The sequence below is a fragment of the Anolis carolinensis genome, chromosome 5 (genome assembly GCF_035594765.1).
Source record: "Anolis carolinensis isolate JA03-04 chromosome 5, rAnoCar3.1.pri, whole genome shotgun sequence".
Classification (NCBI taxonomy): Eukaryota; Metazoa; Chordata; class Lepidosauria; order Squamata; family Dactyloidae; genus Anolis; species Anolis carolinensis.
In genome coordinates this window covers 5,136,407-5,157,311 of record NC_085845.1, presented here as the reverse complement: position 1 = coordinate 5,157,311, position 20,905 = coordinate 5,136,407, and the positions used below count along the sequence as shown (strand labels likewise).

Below are 20,905 nucleotides of genomic sequence, written 5' to 3'. Positions count from 1 at the left end.
GCTTTGAATGCGATTTCCTGCTTCTTAGCAGGGGGTTGGACTAGATGGCCCATGTGGTCTCTTCCAACTCTACTATTCTATGAGTCCCACAGTATCTTGGCATGCTTATTATTATTATTATTATTATTATTATTATTATTATTATTATTGACACAACGACGTTGTATGACACAGCAAACAAGATAGATATGCTGGATTTCGTTTCACAAAACCACAAGTCGAACACTTCCCAAGTGCCTAGGACTGTGTGATGTATTTTCGGATGATGCGTGCAGATCCCAGCAGGGTGGCCTTTTGCAGTTGGCAGATCGTAATTTTGTCAATGTCTATTATTATTATTATTATTATTATTATTATTATTATTATTATTATTATTATGTCTTAGCAAACTATAAATCTCAGGATGGCATAGCATTGAGGCATGGTCATTAAAATAGAGATGATGTCCCTCAAAGAGGAGTTCCAGATGCTCCTGAAGCAGCTTTCCCTTTTGCTTTGACTCTGCAATAAGATTTCAGTATGACACAAATCTAGTGCGCACCCTAATTGTGTTGAGGCCATTCAGCCAAAAAAAGGTGAGCATTAGACTTGGGTAAATAGGGCATTATTTGGGACCACAGCTCTCAGCGTCCTGAAGCCAACATGGCAAAGTGAGGGGAATTTTGGACACTGTAATCACAGTTAATCAGGCTTCTTGTAATCAAAGAAGCTAGAAAACAAGACAAAGCATGTGGACACACACCTCTGAGGCCAGTCTGGACTGACTCCAAAATAACTGGCCCCAAGGTTTTGCTTTTTTAAAATCTCTTTTACATTGAAAATGGCACCCACCTTGGCTGCAAACTCATTCTTGGCTTTGTAATATTCATCCACTGCATTCTGCAAACTGGCCACCCGTCCCTCGATCCGCTGAGAAAGAAGGGAAAAAAGGTGTTTAATCTGGGCTGGAAAGAATCCCTTATATCTCTCTTAGCCTGTGGTAACCATTTGGGATTTCAGATGAGATGCGGATTGAACAAATAAATAGAAACACGGCAGCTAAACACAGAAATGAAGGATCTCATAGAGCTTACAATTTTCTGTTATGTTTGAAAAATGCCTTTTTATTTTTTTGTTGTGATATGTGAATAAAAACCAGCTTAATTGGGTGGGTAACTGAGGCTGGGAGTGTGTGACTTGCCAAGAATCACTCAGTGAGTATCTATGGCCAAGTGGGGATTTGAACCTTAGTCTCCAGAGCCATAGCCTACTACTCAAAACAGTAAGTCACACTGGCTCCCGGGGAATGCTTTTATTTCCTCATATTCCCTCCAATAGAAAATAGGTGAAGGGGATCTGTAGGAGAGGTTTGCCTGAGCAGTATTTTAATAAAATACCGACACCAAAGTAGAAAGAAGAGAAACAAAGAAACAAGGAGAAAAAGTAGAAAAGAAAACTTTTCTGTGTAAAAGATGGAAGTCAACCTTTTTTATTTTTTTTATTATTATCCCTTGTGTTGTATGTAATTTTTTTTCCTCTCTCTCTCCCTCTATTTTATGTTTTTTCTTTTCTTTTATGTTCACCTTCTTCACTTCTTTTTCTAGAAACTCAGTTGTTCTCACACTTTCACTGTAAATTTTAGTTGGAAACCTAATAAAAATTAAATAATAATAATAATAATAATAATAATAATAATAATAATAATAACTTTATTCTTATACCCCACCCCATCTCCCTGAAGGGACTCGGGGCGGCTTACATGGGGCCATGCCCAGACACAACAATATAAAAACAAAACAACAATAAAACAAATGACACAGCAATAAAACATCAGCATCGATAAAAACAATCATAAAAGATCACCATACAAGATAAAGCGTTAAATCAGGAATATAATACACAGATCTGGGTCAAAGTGTGAAATGTGTCAAAGTCAGGGAGAGGTAGTTACACAGCTGACATAGTCAATAAAGTGCTAAGAATAACAAAGAGAACCAAATTCTAACCAAATTCTTTTCCATTCCAGAATGTTACACAGCAAATGCAGGGAAGTCAAAAGGAGGGAGTGAATATTTCTGAAAGGTACCGAAACGAGGCCCCATACATACAGTTTTCCAAGGGAATGACAAGGACTAATGTTTATGTTTAAATCCAGGGAGCACAACAAGCAGGCAAAATCTACAGTTTCAACCAAATTCAACTGAGCCTACTCCCACATGCTCATTTTTGGTTTCTCTCTAGGTTAACCTCTGAGATTTCATCCTATTTTCAAGTCTCTCCCGAAGAGCTTGAGAGCAGGAACCAGGAGAGTGTGCCTTTGCTGGTGTGATGCCTCATGGGCCTTGTAGTCCTGTTCCTAGTGCCATCGTGGCAGATGAAGACGAAAACATGGGGTTTTCGCCGGCTCAACAAGAGCCGGAGTCTTTTCACCTGCTGGATGTTGATGTTTGTACCCAAGAATTCAGTAAAACAGACCTTGGACATTCCTCGCCTCCGTTCCCTAGGAGAGAATCCTATTGTGCTGACAGAGGAGTCAGGGAACAGAATCGCAGGAGTTTCCGGATTGCAGCCAAACAACAGGCTGATTAGACCTGCTTCCCTTGGGAAATTCTAAGGAGTCTTGCATCTGGACAAAGTTGGGTTTCGCTTCCCGTTCTCTAGGGAAAGAGGTTGTTGGCGGGAAAACGAGACCCAATATAGGTGCCTGACGCGGGAGAATCTTTGCGGAGTCAACAGAGCTGCTTCAGGAGTAAGATCGTGTGTGGACTTCGTAACCCCGGTTCCTTGCTTCCCGGATCAAGAATTCAAGTACTGCCTTGCCTTGCTTTTAACCACGGATCTAGTTCCAAGAATCACTGTTTGCCTTGTTCCTAGTCTCGGACCTTGTTAAAGAACCAAGATTATATTAGCCTTGTTGTCAAGTTACCTTGGACTCCTAAGACTCTGGCATTTCCCCACACTATTGCTTGGCAATAGTGTGTGTTTCGGTATTGGATTTAAACTTTGAACTCTAATATCATTTATTGGACAATACATTTTTGGACTATATTTGACCTCATTTGAAAGGTCTGCTTCTGAACTATATGCTTCACTTGTTTTTATTACTTTTATACATTTCCTTAATAAAGATATTAGATAGAGATTGGCCTCCGTGTATGGTTCTTGGTGCCCTGCTGCCAGGGGTCTGACAGCTGGCAACTTTCAAAAAGTTCTTGAAATGCTCCATACAGATGTGCAATTTCCACCAAACAGCAGTGATGGGAATGTAGACACCCTGAAGCATGCACATTCACACTGCCACCATTTAATTGTCAGAGTAATTCGCAGCGTAGCAGCAGTTGTATATTGTCAATGGAGTGCAGAACGAAGAGACATCAGAGACGATGTTAAAAATATATACAAAGCTTTACTGTACAAGACAAACAGACTTGCAGACGAACACAGGACTTGGCTTTCACTCTAGGCAGACACAACTCAGAACAGAGCAAAAGGGCTAGAAAGCCACCAGACAGATATGGAAACCGTGCAGTTGTTCTGAATTCGAATGAATAACATTAATAACATGGAGTGTGATTCTCTACATATTTTCCTATCATGACACTCTAGAACAGGGGTCCCCAAACTAAGGCCCGGGGGCCGGATGCGGCCCTCCAAGGTCATTTACCTGGCCCCCGCCCTCAGTTTTATAATATAATATTTTATATCTTTTTAAATAATATAATATATTGTATATACATATAATATTGATAATAATATTATAATGTTATACAATATAATACTAATAATACCATATAATAATATTAATTATATGATATATATTACATATAATATTACAGTATAGTGGTATAGTTCAATATAGTAATATATAATGCTAATATTGTACTATGCTAGGGGTCCCCAAACTAAGGCCCGGGGGCCGGATGCGGCCCTCCGAGGTCATTTACCTGGCCCCCGCCCTCAGTTTTATAATATAATATATTGTATATACATATAATATTGATAATAATATTATAATGTAATACAATATAACACTAATAATAATACCATATAATAATATTAATTATATATTCTATATTACATATAATATTACTAATAATATTACAGTATAGTGGTATAGTTCAATATAGTAATACATAATACTAATATTGTGCTATGCTAATAATATAATATATTGTATGTACATATAATTTGTAAGCCACTCTGAGTCCCCTTTGGGGTGAGAAGGGTATGATACAAATGTAGTAAATAAATGCAGTAAATAATAAATAAATAAATAAATTTTAGACTTAGGCTCTCCCAAAGTCTGAAATGACTTGAAGGCACACAACAACAACAACAATCCTAATTAACTTGACTATCTCATTGGCCAGAAGCAGGCCCACACTTCCCATTGAAATCCTGATAGGTTTATGTTGGTTACAATTGTTTTCATTGTTGTTGTTTTGCACTACAAATAGGACATGTGCATCGGAATTTGTTCGTTTTTTTCCCCTCCAAATGATAATTCGGCCCCTCCACAGTCTGAAGGATTGTGAACTGGCCCTCTGCTTTAAAAGTTTGAGGACCCCTTCTCTAGAACCAAACCCCCATGCGTACAGCAGGCTCACGTCATTTCTTTGTGAGCTTATGAAATGCAAGTAGGAGATGTACAGTGTGGATGGCCACTCACTGTCATGTCTGAGATCTAGTGAGGTCAAGTCATCATCTCTGAATGCCCCCCAAATCTTCCTGCCTTGCACCAAGAGCACCCACCTTCTCGTTGACGTAGCTGGAGCGCACATGGAAGTTGCCGAGTTCTTGGTGGTCGTCATCTTGGTTGTAGAGGTCTTTGAGCGTATCCAATTCTTGGTGCTTGCAGAACTGGAGGAAACAAAGCCCAGCCATCAAGAAGGAGGGAAAGACAATACTTACTTCATAGTGATGGCACCTTAGATTGACCGGCCTTTTTTTGGAATTCCAAAATACTTCCAATATTGTCAAATTGAGTGATTAAGATCATAACAGCTTTGCTTTCTGATGGTTCGATGTGGGGCCGTGCTTATCCCAGCCTGATTAAGGATTTCAGATTGTGTTTCTGTTGTTCATGCCCCCCAGTTTCTCCTTTTTTCCTACCAGAAAGGTGTTAGATATTATATATGTTGTTAAATAGAAGCTCTTACGTCCACCTGTGAACCAAAGTCACCCTGCAGGGTAATGATGTGCCACTCAACTTTGTAGAACAATTAACAGGAACTTTACCGACTTCAAAATGATCAAACAGAGCAATAATATTTACAATAGTCTCTCTGGCTGCTTACAGAGAACAGTAGGAACGAATCATCCTTTTAAAGTCCATATAATTGCCTCAGTGCCTTAGAAGTAACAGGGCCACTGAGAGCCGGCAGCAGTTTTCTCTCCTGGCTGTTTCCAGTCAGCATGCACACACTCTAAGGAAAAACCTGCTCAAATCGGTTCCCAGTAGCATGGCAGAGAAATTGACCAATCAGATCCTTAGCTGTTCACAGGCTCAGCCAATCAGCTTCTTACACATCCATAATGTTGTCTTTACAAACCTCAACACCCCTCCTTGGGTTGATTGGAAAATAATACATTTAAATAGTACATTTAAAAATGTATAAACAAGATGAAGCCTCACCTGGCGATAGAGGCTCATGGCAACCGGCTGGTTTTGCAGGGTCATGAAGAAGGCGCCGCGGTTGAGCTCGTTCTTCAGGTGCAAGATGACTGTGTACACTGAACGGGATAAAGAACAGCCAGTTAGATAGCTAAGAATGGACTGAATCTTCTATTTGGATACTTGATGGAAACTGCCACTGCCTTGGCCTCAAAAGAAGCAGAAGCAGGTCCAGCTCCATATGAAAGGCCAATTTTCTATCCCTTCTCCCACTGCCATCTCCTTTTTTTATTCTAAGTCTGGGCAAGGCATTGTCAAATTAACAATTTGTATGATGCTCTGGGAAACCTTTGGGCTGAACTGCAGGTTGTTGTTGTTGTTGTTGTTATTATTATTATTATTATTATTATTATTATTATTATTATTATTATGTTTATTTATATCCTGCTTTTTTCTCCATAAGGAGATTCAAAGTGGCTAACATGAAGCATGAGGTTTTTAGACAAACGGATCTAACTTACATATGTTTTAATTTTTATAATGTGTTTTAATGATGTATTTTTATAGTTTTGATTGATTATATGTACTGTTTTTGTTTTATTTTTATGTTCTTGGCATTAAATGTTGCCAACTGTTGTAAGCCGCCCTGAGTCCCCCCCGGGTGAGAAGGGCGGGGTATAAATGCTGGAAATAAATAAATTAATTAATTAAAAGCGTTACAATACAATATACAAATATTAAAATAGATTTAAATATCATTAGTATTAAAAACAATTCAGTTAAATCAGTTAGTTCTTCTCTCACCCTGGACTTTCCACAGATATATAAACCTTCCTTGCTTAGTTTCTCCATACCTCGTAACCTCTGAGGATGCCTGCCATAGATGTGAGTGAAACGTCAGGAGAGAATGCTTCTGGAACATGGCCAGACAGCCCGGAAAACATGCCACAACCCTTTGATCCCAGCCATGAAAGCCTTCGACAACACAGTTAGTTAAATGTTCTAAATAAACACACAGATGTGCACCAAGGTCCCCCAACACAGGGATGTTGGATTGTTTTGGTTGGTTTGTGCTGGTACAAGCCAAGTATTATGTCAGCTCATACTTCATGTAAGGAGGATTCCTATATATTGGGGCAGGGAAGGTGCAGGGTGTGGGCCACCTATACATTTCTAGCCCCAAAGATTAGTATTCAGCCTGCTCATCCTGGCAATGGCAGCATTTTTCTCATCCCATCTGGAAATCCCTGGTCCTCCCTGATGGCTTTCTACCTGAGTCCCAAAGTGTCCCAACCCTACTTTGATTCCAACATCAAGCAAGACCAAATATGTCCCAACCCTGCTTTGATTCCAGCCTCAAGCAAGACCAAATATGTTCCAACCCTACTTTGATTCCAACCTCAAGCAAGACCAAATATGTCCCAACCCTACTTTGATTCCAACCTCAAGCAAGACCAAATAGGTCCCAACCCTACTTTGATTCCAACCTCAAGCAAGACCAAATATGTTCCAACCCTACTTTGATTCCAGCCTCAAGCAAGACCAAATATGTCCCAACCCTACTTTGATTCCAACCTCAAGCAAGACCAAATATGTCCCAACCCTACTTTGATTCCAACCTCAAGCAAGACCAAATATGTCCCAACCCTACTTTGATTCCAACCTCAAGCAAGACCAAATATGTCCCAACCCTACTTTGATTCCAGCCTCAAGCAAGACCAAATATGTCCCAACCCTACTTTGATTCCAGCCTCAAGCAAGACCAAATATGTCCCAACCCTACTTTGATTCCAGCCTCAAGCAAGACCAAATATGTCCCAACCCTACTTTGATTCCAGCCTCAAGCAAGACCAAATATGTCCCAACCCTACTTTGATTCCAGCCTCAAGCAAGACCAAATATGTCCCAACCCTACTTTGATTCCAGCCTCAAGCAAGACTAAATATGTCCCAACCCTACTTCGCTTCCAACCTCAAGCAAGACCAAATATGTCCCAACCCTACTTTGCTTCCAACCTCAAGCAAGACCAAATATGTCCCAACCCTACTTTGATTCCAACCTCAAGCAAGACCAAATATGTCCCAACCCTACTTTGCTTCCAACCTCAAGCAAGACCAAATATGTCCCAACCCTACTTAGCTTCCAATCTCAAGCAAGACCAAATATGTCCCAACCCTACTTTGATTCCAACCTCAAGCAAGACCAAGTACGTCCCAACCCTACTTTGATTCCAACCTCAAGCAAGACCAAATATGTCCCAACCCTACTTTATTTCCAACCTCAAGCAAGACCAAGTACGTCCCAACCCTACTTTGATTCCAACCTCAAGCAAGACCAAATATGTCCCAACCCTACTTTATTTCCAACCTCAAGCAAGACCAAATATGTCCCAACCCTACTTTGATTCCAACCTCAAGCAAGACCAAGTACGTCCCAACCCTACTTTGATTCCAACCTCAAGCAAGACCTAATATGTCCCAACCCTACTTTGATTCCAACCTCAAGCAAGACCAAATATGTCCCAACCCTACTTTGCTTCCAACCTCAAGCAAGACCAAATATGTCCCAACCCTACTTCGCTTCCAACCTCAAGCAAGACCAAATATGTCCCAACCCTACTTCGCTTCCAACCTCAAGCAAGACCAAATATGTCCCAACCCTACTTTGATTCCAACCTCAAGCAAGACCAAATATGTCCCAACCCTACTTTGCTTCCAACCTCAAGCAAGACCAAATATGTCCCAACCCTACTTTGATTCCAACCTCAAGCAAGACCAAATATGTCCCAACCCTACTTCGCTTCCAACCTCAAGCAAGACCAAATATGTCCCAACCCTACTTTGCTTCCAACCTCAAGCAAGACCAAATATGTCCCAACCCTACTTTGATTCCAACCTCAAGCAAGCCCAAATATGTCCCAACCCTACTTTATTTCCAACCTCAAGCAAGACCAAATATGTCCCAACCCTACTTTGATTCCAACCTCAAGCAAGACCAAATATGTCCCAACCCTACTTTGCTTCCAACCTCAAGCAAGACCAAATATGTCCCAACCCTACTTCGCTTCCAACCTCAAGCAAGACCAAATATGTCCCAACCCTACTTTGATTCCAACCTCAAGCAAGACCAAATATGTCCCAACCCCACTTCGCTTCCAACCTCAAGCAAGACCAAATATGTCCCAACCCTACTTTGATTCCAACCTCAAGCAAGACCAAATATGTCCCAACCCTACTTCGCTTCCAACCTCAAGCAAGACCAAATATGTCCCAACCCTACTTTGCTTCCAGCCTCAAGCAAGACCAAATATGTCCCAACCCTACTTTGCTTCCAACCTCAAGCAAGACCAAATGTGTTCAGGCCAGGCCACTTGTCATTTACCCTTCAAATTGACTGTTCTTTGGGATAAAACCCAAGAGCCCAACTGGCGACTGGGGAAGTCCACCCCAGGACACAGAGAAAGGGTCATGCAGAATATGCAGAGTCTCCTCTTTACCCAAATCGGTGTCTCCACTCTCAATGGCTTTGCTCAGGGCCAGCTGGCTCCTCTTCATCTTCAGCAGCAGAGGGACCTGCTTCCCGGATCGAGGCTCATATTCCAGAAGCTGCAAGAAGCAACAAGGGTAAGCTCTTCTCTTCCCCGAGCTAACTTTCAGGTATCCAATTCTCGGAGAGAACAGAGTTGAAAACTCACAACAAAAGGTGTAACAATAAACAAAAAGGGAAATTAATTGTATGGAAGATCAGTATTCTAACTCCTCCCTGGGATACTCTGAAGCAGGGGTCCTCAAACTTTTTAAGTGGCTGGCCGATTCATGGTCCCTCAGACTGTTGAGGGGCCGAATTATCATTTGAAAAAAAAATGAACAAATTCCTATGCTCACTGCACATGTCTTATTTGCAGTGCAAAAAAAACCCCCAGAAACAATTACTTATTTATTTATTTACTACATTTATACCCCACTCTCTCTCACCCCAAAGGGGATTCAGAGCGGCTTACAAGTTGTATGTACATACAATATATTATATTATTAGCATAGCACAATATTAACATTATATATTACTACTAGCTGTGCCCAGCCACACGTTGCTGTGGCAAAGTATGGTGTTATGGGAAATAAAGTATTGAGGAATTGGTGGTAGTTCAGGTAAAGGGTAAAGATTTTCTCCTGACATTAAGTCCAGTTGTGTCCGACTGCACACTGAAGTGGATTATATGGCAGTGTGGAGTCAAGATAATCCAGTTCAAAGCAGACAATAAAATATTATAAATGGGTTATATAGCTGTGTGGAAGGGCCTTGAGTCTACACTGCCATATAATCCAGTTAAAATCTGATAATATGTATTTTATAGGCAGTGTGGAAGAGGCCTAAGTGAGGCCTAACTGTGCCTATCCCCTGGGCTGCGTGGGTTGCTAGGAGACCAAGTGGGCAGAGATTAGCCTTCTAACTGGCAGCAATTGGATAAAAACAATTATTCCTCTCCCTCTAATTAGGACTTTATTTTTCTTTTCTTTTTGTTGTATGAACGTAGAGGCATGGATGAGGGGTTGTGCTGCCAAGTTTAGTGCTTCTGGGATGTGTAGTTTTGTTGTTTTGTCCTAGGCCGAAATTTCATTACCCTATTATATATATAGATATTGTACTATACCAATATACCGTAATATTATTAGTATTACATTTAATATATAATATATAATTAATATTATTATATTATACAATATTATTATATTGTATTATTATTAGCCGCCCTGAGTCCCCTATTGGGTGAGAAGGGCGGGGTAGAAATACTGTAATAAATAAATAAATAAATATTATATTGTATTACATTATAATACTATTATCAATATTATATGTATAAACAATATATTATTACCATATTATTCATTTACAATATTGGTAAATGAAAGAACAATACAATATTTAAAAATAAAAATAATTTTAACCAACATACTGTAAACTTATCAGGATTTCAGTGGGAAGTGTGGGCCTGCTTCTGGCCAATGAGATAATCAAGTAGGATTGTTGTTGTTGTGCCTTCAAGTCATTTCAGACTTTGGGTGAGCCTAAGTCTAAAACTGAGGGTGGGGGCCAGGTCAATGGCCTTGGAGGGCCGCATCCGGCCCCCGGGCCTTAATTTGGGGACCCCTGATCTGAAGGAACAGATGGAAGCTCAGAACTTAACTGGTTTGATGACTTCCGAAGAGATCTTTCTGGCCTCTTTCCTGTGTCCTTGATATGGCCTTGTCTTCTGTTAACATCTCCTCTTAAGTCTCTTTGCTTCTTTAAACTAAGTTCTGAAACCTTAGACTTCTAAAACTGAGTCTCATCAATCTTAGACAGCAGCTTCCTAAACCTCTGACTTAGGCTTAGAAGATGTTGCAGCCTCTAGCCTCCTTGGCACCCTTGGACTGACTAATTGGAGGGGATAGGGTCTAATTAACATTCCCTCCCACAGAAAAGTATACAAAAAGGAATTGAATCTATTCTAAGGGGACAACTGAGGCTTGACAGTAAACAACACTCTCACTAATAGGAGAGCCTTCACTGCCCATGACTTCTTTTCATTGCCTGCCCTTGCTAGCAATGACTAAGATAAAACAAAGTTCTTCCAATTGGAGAACAATTCAAAATCAGGCTAAACCTACGCAACTCCTTAAGCCATTCTTCATTACACTTGATGTCTAGGCCTTTGATTGCTGGTATGTCAGGAATAGATTTCTTCTCCCCACTATGCTCACTTTCAATGTGAAAGAATACAAACGAAAACAATTTCTTGGTGTTTTCATTTTCAGGCCTGTTCCTGAGGTTAGTTTGGGCACTGCTTCAGAAGATTACACTGGATAGACCACATGAGCTCTAGTTTCTTAGATAGGGTATATAAATAAAGTTATATTATTATTATCACTACTACTGCTACTATTATTATGTTTATATCCCACTTTTTCTCTCCACAAGGAGACTCAAAGAGGCTTACATTAAAAGTATTTCTATACAATTTAAAATATACAAATATACAAATATTAAAATAGAAGTAAATATGAGTGTTAAAAACCATTTCAGTGAAAATCCAAAAAAAATGTTCAAAACTAAAAACCATAGCAGCCCCTGACTTGATCTTTAAAACCTTCTTTAAAGGTTTACCCTTCTATGAGCAAGCAGATTGGGAAATGCCAAATGTTTTGTTTCTCAAAAACTGATAGAGGAAAACTGGTGTCATTTTCAGAATCAGTAGATCACGTAGAACCAGTAACAGGTCTAATATTCAAGGATAAAAGCACCCGGGAAATCTTTTTGTTTTTCTGCTCATGTTTCTGATCATCACAGACTTCTTAAGACTTTCTACTACAGTTTGAACTCACATGGACTATACTGGATTAATTTAAAGTTATGACTACAAAGCTTTGGAGGAACGTATGAGTTATTTTGAAAAACATTCAAACATGAACATAATGTTTGTTATATCTTTGTAAAACATTCCTAAATGTGATTGTTTCCTATGTTCTTTATTGATAAATAATAGCCAGGTTATGTATATTATTCTATCTTGAATTACAAGTGAGACTATAGCAACAGGACAACCTTGTGTTTATACTAGATTTATAGATATCTGTTTAGTTAGCTAATATTCAAGGCACCAAAATGTGTGTTAGATCAATTATATTTAGATCAAGGAGCATTCCTGTCCTCCAGTCTGAAGGACGATAGTTTGCGTACGTCGGTAAGAATTAAGATGTGGTCATTCCAAAGCAATTCTCACCCATCAAATGATGGGGAAATCCTGGGCAGCCCTTTCCTTGCCCTCATCCTCTCCCCAGGCATTGTCCTAGGTCAAAATATACACAGATCTAAGGCTCAACCTAGTTAGCGTTGTACCTTAATGGCCAGCTCTGTCCGTCCGCACTCATAGGCCCGGGCAGCAATCTCCGAATAGGAAATGCCAGGAGTGTCGCCCAGTTTTTGGTTAATGGCTTGTGCCACCTCTTCATCAGACTTGTCCTTCTGCTGCACCTGAGGATGGTTTTGGACATAAGAGTAACATAAATACAAATATAATCTATATCTAAATCTAAATCTAATCTAAATCCATAATAAAAGCGAAAACCCATATGTGTGTATGTGGCATGGATGTCTGCTCACACAGACAGCCTCCGGCCTCCACAAACAGGCTATACTTCCCAGGGTTAAGAATCTAGCAAGTCACTCTTTTCCACTGACATTGCGGTTACAGCGAGCGTCATGAACATGCAGCCCAACCCTGCCAATGTCCTTCCCAAACACTACAGCCCACCACCCAAGGAATGCTTTCATTTGGGGACCATTTCATCCTAGATTTTGCTTTTTCTTCCACCACAGGCAGGCATCCCAGGGTTCTCCATTGCTCTGGAATTTGCATGGCCCCGCCCACTGCTCTTTCCTTTCCAATCTCTCTGCACAACAAACACAGCAGAACTGAGCTGCAACTAAACTTACTGGAGGAGTTTAGGGATTGACTCCACATGGTGGAAGTTGTAGTTCACCCTGCATCAAGTCAGAGCACTGTCACTCCTACTGGGGAATATACAGGAGTTGCAGTTCACCTACACCCAGAACGCTATGAACCCAAACAATGATGGGTCAGGACCCAACTTGCCATGCAGACCCGATAGGCCCAGATTTGACTACTGGTGGGTTTGGAGGGGAATTGGCCTGGAGATTTGGGAGTAGTAGGTACTGGGATTTATAGTTCACCTGCAATGAATGAGTATCACACTTGGCACACAGAGCCCCCATAACCAATACAACATATTGGACAAGTTTGGGAAAAAGGGAGTTATAGTTCACCTACAGCCAGATAAACACTGACCCCCACCGACAATGGACCAGGACCACACTTCATACAGAGAAGCCTCATGACCTACTGAACATACTGCAGGTATTTGTGGGAAGGGGCCTTGATTTTGGGAGCTGTAGTTCACCTCCATCCAAAGACCACTGAACCCAGCCAATAACGAATCTTGCCACACAGACTGAATATTGCCTGCTGTGGATACTGATAGATATTTCGGGCCAATTGCCCCGGGAATCTGGAAGTTGTAGTAGTTGACCCCCATCTATAGAGTACTGCAGCACACCTGGTACACACACCCAAAATGGCCAACTTATAATACTGGCAGGGTTTGGGGGGGATTCAGCCACGATTCTGGGAATTGTAGTTTACCCACTCCAAACAGAATACATAACATTAAACACAAATACAGTAGAGTCTCACTTATCCAACATAAACGGGCCGGCAGAACGTTGGATAAGCAAATATGTTGGATAACAAGGAGAGATTAAGGAAAAGCCCATTAAACATCAAAATAGGTTATGATTTTACAAATTAAGCACCAAAACATCGTGTTATACAACAAATTTGACAGAAAAAGTAGTTCAATACGCAGTAATGCTATGTAGTAATTACTATATTTACGAATTTAGCACCAAAATATCACGATATCTTGAAAACATTGACTACAAAAATGTGTTGGATAATCCAGAACGTTGGATAAGCGAGTGTTGGATAAGTGAGACTCTACTGTAATACCATTCTCAAATGACCCGGGCATCACCGGGTCCCCAAGCTAGTATATATATAAAAGGGTAATGAAATTTCGGCCTAGGACAAAACAACAAAACTACTCATCCCAGAAACACTAAACTTGGCAGCACAACCCCTCATCCATGCCTCTACGTTCATACAACAAAAAGAAAAGAAAAATAAAGTCCTGATTAGAGGGAGAGGAATAATTGGTTTTTATCCAATTGCTGCCAGTTAGAAGGCTAAGCTCCGCCCACTTGGTCTCCTAGCAACCCACTCAGCCCAGGGGATAGGCAGAGTTAGGCCTCACTTAGGCCTCTTCCACACTGCCTATAAAATACAGATTATCTGATTTTAACTGGATTATATGGCAGTGCAGACTCAGGGCCCTTCCACACAGCTATATAACCCATTTATAATGGACTTAATGCAAGGTAAAACCTTGACCCTTTACCTTAACTACCACCAGTTCCTCAATACTTTATTTCCCATACCACCATACTTTGCCACAGCAACGCGTGGCCGGGCACAGCTAGTGTAATATAATGATGTACAAATGCATTCAGTGAGACTCCCATCAATGCAGGGAAAGTAGCCATCCCTAGAGATGTGGCTACAACATCTGTTGAGAGTCTCAACCTTTGGATGGCAACTGGGAGAATCTGTAAACAAAACTTTACAATCTTGAGAGACTTCAGATAAAAACATTACTATTATCCCCCCCCCCTCTATTTATAGTACTACTTAGTTACCTTACATTTAATTAGATAATTGATGTGCTAGTAACTCTTGATTAGATCTGGACTGTTTATGTAAAAATACATAAACTTTATGTAATGTTTACAAAGGGGAGAAAGGATTATAGTAAAACATAGTAAAGGTTTGCCTACACAATACTCATTTACTAACAGATCAAATTAAACGGTTGGATTTATTAGGTAATAACTAAAATTAGATAAAAGTTTTAGAACAAACGATCTGATAAAAACAATAAAGATGAACTTTTAATGGTGAACTCTGAGGGACTCAGAGCGGCTTACAAATAAAATGTACATACAATATATTATTAGCATAGCACAATATAAGCATTAAATTACTATATTGTATTGTATCATTATATGGTACAATAGAGTCTCACTTATCCAACATTCACTTATCCAACTTTCTGGATTATCCAACGCAGTCTGCCTTTTAGTAGTCAATGTTTTCAATACATTGCAATGTTTTGGTGCGAAATTCGTAAACACAGTAATTAGTACATAGTGTTACACGCCCATCTGTATTTTAGAATGTGTTTTATGAATGTCCGATGTAAGTTAATAATTTTTAACTGTTTTATAGTGCATTGTACAATTTTTATATGTGCATTTTATTGTAAGCCGCCCTGAGTCCCCTGTTGGGTGAGAAGGGCGGGATATAAATATTGTAATAAATAAATAAATAAATAAAATTACCACATATTGAAATGGTTTTTCTATCAAATTTGTTGCAAAACATGATGTTTTGGTAATATTGATAATATTATAATGTATTACGATGTAATATTGATAATAATACAATATAATAATATTAATTATATATTATATATTAAATGTAATATTACTGATAATATTACAATGTAATGATATAGTACAATATAGTAATTTAATGCCAGTATTGTACTATGCTAACAATATATTGTATGTAAATATAATTTGCAAGCCACTCTGAGTCCCCTTCAGGGTGAGAAGGGCGGGATATAAATGTAGCAAATAAATAAATAAATAAATAAATAAATAGTAAAATCATAATGTAATTTTATGTTTAATAGGCTTTTCTTTAATCCCTCCTTATTATCCAACATATTCGCTTATCCAATGTTCTGCCAGCCCGTTTATGTTGGATAAGTGAGAGACTACTGTAATATTACTAGTAATATTACATTTAATATAGAATATATAATTAATATTATTATACAGTAGAGTCTCGCTTATCCAAGCTAAACGGGCCGGCAGAAGCTTGGATAAGCGAATATCTTGGATAATAAGGAGAGATTAAGGAAAAGCCTATTAAACATCAAATTAGGTTATGATTTTACAAATTAAGCACCAAAATTTCATGTTATACAACAAATTTGACAGAAAAAGTAGTTCAATATGCAGTAATGTTATGTTGTAATTACTGTATTTACTAATTTAGCACCAAAATATCACGATATATTGAAAACATTGGCTACAAAAATGGCTTGGATTATCCAGAGACTTGGATAAGCGAGGCTTGGATAAGTGAGACTCTACTGTATTATATTATTATTAGTAGTAGTATAATATTGTATTACATTATATTATTATTATTATTATTTCTCCTCTCTTTCCTATAGAGGTTATATAGAATTTTTAATACTGTGGATAATATATGTGTAATCATAACTGATATGAAGAAATAGATGCATCAATTTTAATTCTGTATAGTGTTTCCTCCCTCCCCTGTGTCATACTAGGTATTAAGTTAAGACTTCACTCACTAACAATAACTCCTGCTTTTTGACCTCTGACATTTGCACAGGCCTCTTAACTACCAGTAATCAGGAAAGAAAGAAAAGAGGCAAACAGCGTTTCTGCAGGGCATCAGGCATTTGCATCTATATATATAAAAGGGTAATGGAATCACGGCACCGGACAAAACAACTAAACTAAACACCCCACAACCTCGAAAATTGACAGCACAAACTCTCATCCAGGCCTCTACGTTCATACAACAAAAAGAAAAGAAAAATAAAGTCCTAGCCACAGCAATGCGTGGCCGGGCACAGCTAGTAACCTTCTAAAAAAGGAAGAAGGAGCATTTCAGATTTTTGTTGCACACAAACGTGTGGCCTCCGTTCTTACCTTGTAACAAGCCCAATGCGCCAGGATCCGGCTGATGCCCTGGAACTCGGAGAGGCGCAGGTACTCACAGATCTTGATCGCAACTGGGTAAAGTCTCCGCAAAACCAGCCTAAAACATTGAAATGTAAATTGATACTATACTTCTGTTTTGCAGGCATCAAGACGAAGTTCAGTTCCTCATGGAGACAACTGCCATCAACACCTACAGTAGAGTCTCACTTATCCAACGTAAACGGGCCGGCAGAACGTTGGATAAGCAAATTCAGTAGAGTCTCACTTATCCAACATAAAGGGGCTGGCAGAATGTTGGATAAGTGAATATGTTGGATAATAAGGAGGGATTAAGAAAAAGCCTATTAAACATCAAATTAGGCTATGATTTTACAAATTAAGCACCAAAACATCATGTTATACAACAAATTTGATGGAAAAAGTAGTTCAATAGGCAGTAATGCTACGTAGTAATTACTGTATTTACGAATTTAAAACCAAAATATCACAATGTATTGAAAACATTGACTACAAAAATGCGTTGGATAATCCAGAACGTTGGATAAGCGAGTGTTGGATAAGTGAGGCTCTACTGTATGTTGGATAATAAGGAGGCATTAAGGAAAAGCCTATTAAACATCAAATTAGGTTATGATTTTACAAATCTGCCAAAAAGGAGCTCTGTATTTCTGGGTTGTTTGTTAGTACAGCAGTATATCCATATACAAGGGCTATCCAGAAAGTAGATTACGTTTTGGAATTAAAAATAAACAAAGTATAGGAGAAAACATTTACCATATGCAGTTGAAAGCCAGACCCAAATACCACTTCTCAACATAGTCCCCACTGAAATCTAGGCACTTCTCATAGCTATAAAAGAGTTTGGAAAGTCCTTCCCCACCAAACTTTGCCGCTTGGCTTGTGTCCTCAACCCTTCCTACAGCTGCGCATGTGCATGTGCTCAACTTTCCCCCACGCTCTTCCTGGATCGCTCTTCTGTTTTGCAAATGCTTGCAAGGAAGGTTATGGTGAACCGTTTTTTGGGACAGGAAAGGTGTGCTTCTTGCAAAACCTTAGAAGAGTGATCCAGGATCCTTCTAAATAAAGTTTGCCTGTAAATGACAGAGAATGGGGTTGGGTGGGATGACCTTTGGGGTCTCTTCCAACTCCAGGATTCAGGATCCACATCCAAGACCAAAGTCTCCATTTACATCAGAACTGGAGTCTGGCATCCCTTGGGACAGGTGCAGGTAGCCATTTCCTGAACTTATATGGAAACAAAAATAGCTTTTACCTGTCAAGTAAAACTTCAGTGGTGAGCTGCCGGTATCTGCAAGAGCCGTCAAGGAAGAACTCTGAATGCATGTGTCCGTGATGTTCAAAAGCCCTTATGAAAGTTTACCTAACTATCCATAAATGCTATTACAAGTTACACAGGATTAATAATGGAATATTCAAAATTACGCTGGAGAGGATGTGAAGCATGAAAAAAATGGATGTCATGTCTGAAGTTTTGGGAAGAGGTCTTTACCTGGATGTAAGCCAAATAATAGGAGAAAAAGTCCATTTTAGAGGGACATTGCTGCTTCTCTCCTAATTTAATGATGAATTATAAACTTCCACTCTATGTCTAACATTTGTTTTAAGTATTTTAATATGTATTTGATGGAAATATGTTTTAATAAACTGGATCCCTCTGAGTGTTTTTAAATGATTATGGGTTTTAGCAATGCTTCAACTCGCCTTGAGCTGTGAGGAGAGATGGGTAATAAATAAAATACTATTATTATTATTATTATTATTATTATTATTATTATTATTATTATTATTGACACAATGACATTGTATGACACACCAAACAAATAGATATGCTGGATTTGTTTGCTGTGTCATACAATGTCCTTGTGTCAATAATAATAATAATAATAATAATAATAATAATAATAATAATAATAATAATAATAATATTTTATTTATTACAAGGTGGCACCTACAGGGGATTATTATTGTTGTTGTTGTTGTTATGATTATTATCTCCATATGAACACAAACAATGAGAATCTACTGAACCAAGACCTTACTGTATTTCTGCTATATGCTGCAAGGATACAAAAACATGGAGAATATATTAATAAAATATCGGATAAACAGAATACAGGCATACAAAAAATTAGCATACAAAGTAAAATTATAGAGAGGAGAAATAATAAAGGAATTTGCTCAAGGTCATATGGAAATCTTATTAACTTATGTGCCAGAGTAATAACAATTTAAGCTATCCTTGAATCAAGTGACATTTTGATTGATGACTAGGAGATGTGTCTATTATTATGAAAATTAGACAACAGAGGATAATAATTTATCAGTAAGAAGATTGGTAGAAAAATAGTCTCTAAATTTAAACGAGGGAAAGGAAAGTGAATAGCAGAAGGCAAAATTTTAGACTGTGGTTTGATATTGGAATATAATAAAAAATGTAAAACGATGGAGATTTGATATAATGTGGAAATTTAATTTTTTTAAAGTTTGCCTGGTCCCAAGGAATCATGGTATCATACCTGAATCCATGGTAGGGTGACCATTAGAGTTATAGAGTTGAAAGGGTCCCCCAAAGGCCATCTAGTCTAACCCCCTGTGGGTAACGCCTTGAGTCCCCTCGGGTGAGAAAGGCGGGTTAAAAATGCTGTAAATAAATAAATAACTGTAATGAAGTACGAATTTTTGGTTTACAGATGTTATGTTTAATTGTGTGTTTGTGCTTTAAAAGGGTAAGTATTACAGTTATTGCATCTCAGCACTCGGAGGCTGGTTGCCATGGAGAAGTAGGCGGAGCCAACTGCTGTTTTGTTGAAGAAGTGCAGAGTTTTAAAAAAAAGAGAGTCAGTTTGTGCTCTGATGACGCACAGGGAAGATTGATCCTAGGTTGAGGGGATCAAAGAGAATCAATTGTTCATTTTGAGTCGGTTTAAAATAAGTTTGGTGACTTATTTAATGTAGTCTGTGTCCTGGTAAGGAACAGAGAATCTGTGATCGTATATCACAGGAGTGACTGTAAGTTTAAAAGTAACAGAGAAAGAAGTTCTAACTACTTTAAGTAAAAGAAGTGACACTTTAGGGAGTTTGAATCATCTCATTCTAGTATTGTAACTGTTAATAAAAATACAGTAGAGTCTCACTTATCCAAGCTAAACGGGCTGGCAGAAGCTTGGATAAGCGAATATCTTGGATAATAAAGAGGGATTAAGGAAAAGCCTATTAAACATCAAATTAGGTTATGATTTGACAAATTAAGCACCAAAATTTCATGTTATACAACAAATTTGACAGAAAAAGTAGCCCAATACACAGTAATATTATGTTGTAATTACTGTATTTATGAATTTAGCACCAAAATATCATGATATATTGAAAACATTGACTACAAAAATGGCTTGGATTATCCAGAGGCTTGGATAAGCGAGGCTTGGATAAGTGAGACTCTACTGTACCTCCAAGTGAGAAACAACATTGGAACCACTAAGCTCTGTGCCTGAATAAACTTGTTATTATTCTTCCAACATCTAAGCTTCTGTTGTATATATTATAAACCAAGTTATGCTACCATCTAAAGTGAATAAGAAGAAGAAAGAAAAAAAAGTAAAAGGTCTCCTTTCTGAGTCTTTGGTGGTTGTATCTTTACAAATTGGTGGCAGTCGTTGTTAGCTCCTTACAATAACCTATGGCTAAAATGTGGCAATACTATCAGTACAAGAAGGATACTGGTCAAAGCTCAGAGGGATCCCGATCTGGTAATCCCGGATAGCGTTCAGCACTCGCAGGTCTCGGCAGGTCTCCACAAAACTCTCCGGTGTGAACTTGTCCACAAAGCATTTCCCAAAAGAAGCCGCCTGGAGA

General features: G+C 38.8%; 1 protein-coding gene across 1 annotated transcript in view; it reads right to left on the bottom strand.

Moving 5' to 3' along the window:
• Positions 1–20,905, bottom strand: part of vps16 (VPS16 core subunit of CORVET and HOPS complexes) — a 56,332-nt gene that overhangs the window by 14,561 nt on the left and 20,866 nt on the right. Inside the window, exons 13-20 of the mRNA XM_062981492.1 lie at positions 20,771–20,898; positions 18,306–18,341; positions 17,021–17,129; positions 12,470–12,604; positions 9,090–9,198; positions 5,615–5,712; positions 4,732–4,839; positions 832–909 (exon numbers count right to left, since the gene is read on the bottom strand). Of these exons, the coding sequence (XP_062837562.1) occupies positions 832–909; positions 4,732–4,839; positions 5,615–5,712; positions 9,090–9,198; positions 12,470–12,604; positions 17,021–17,129; positions 18,306–18,341; positions 20,771–20,898 (801 nt within the window). The remainder of the gene's footprint in view (positions 1–831; positions 910–4,731; positions 4,840–5,614; positions 5,713–9,089; positions 9,199–12,469; positions 12,605–17,020; positions 17,130–18,305; positions 18,342–20,770; positions 20,899–20,905) is intronic.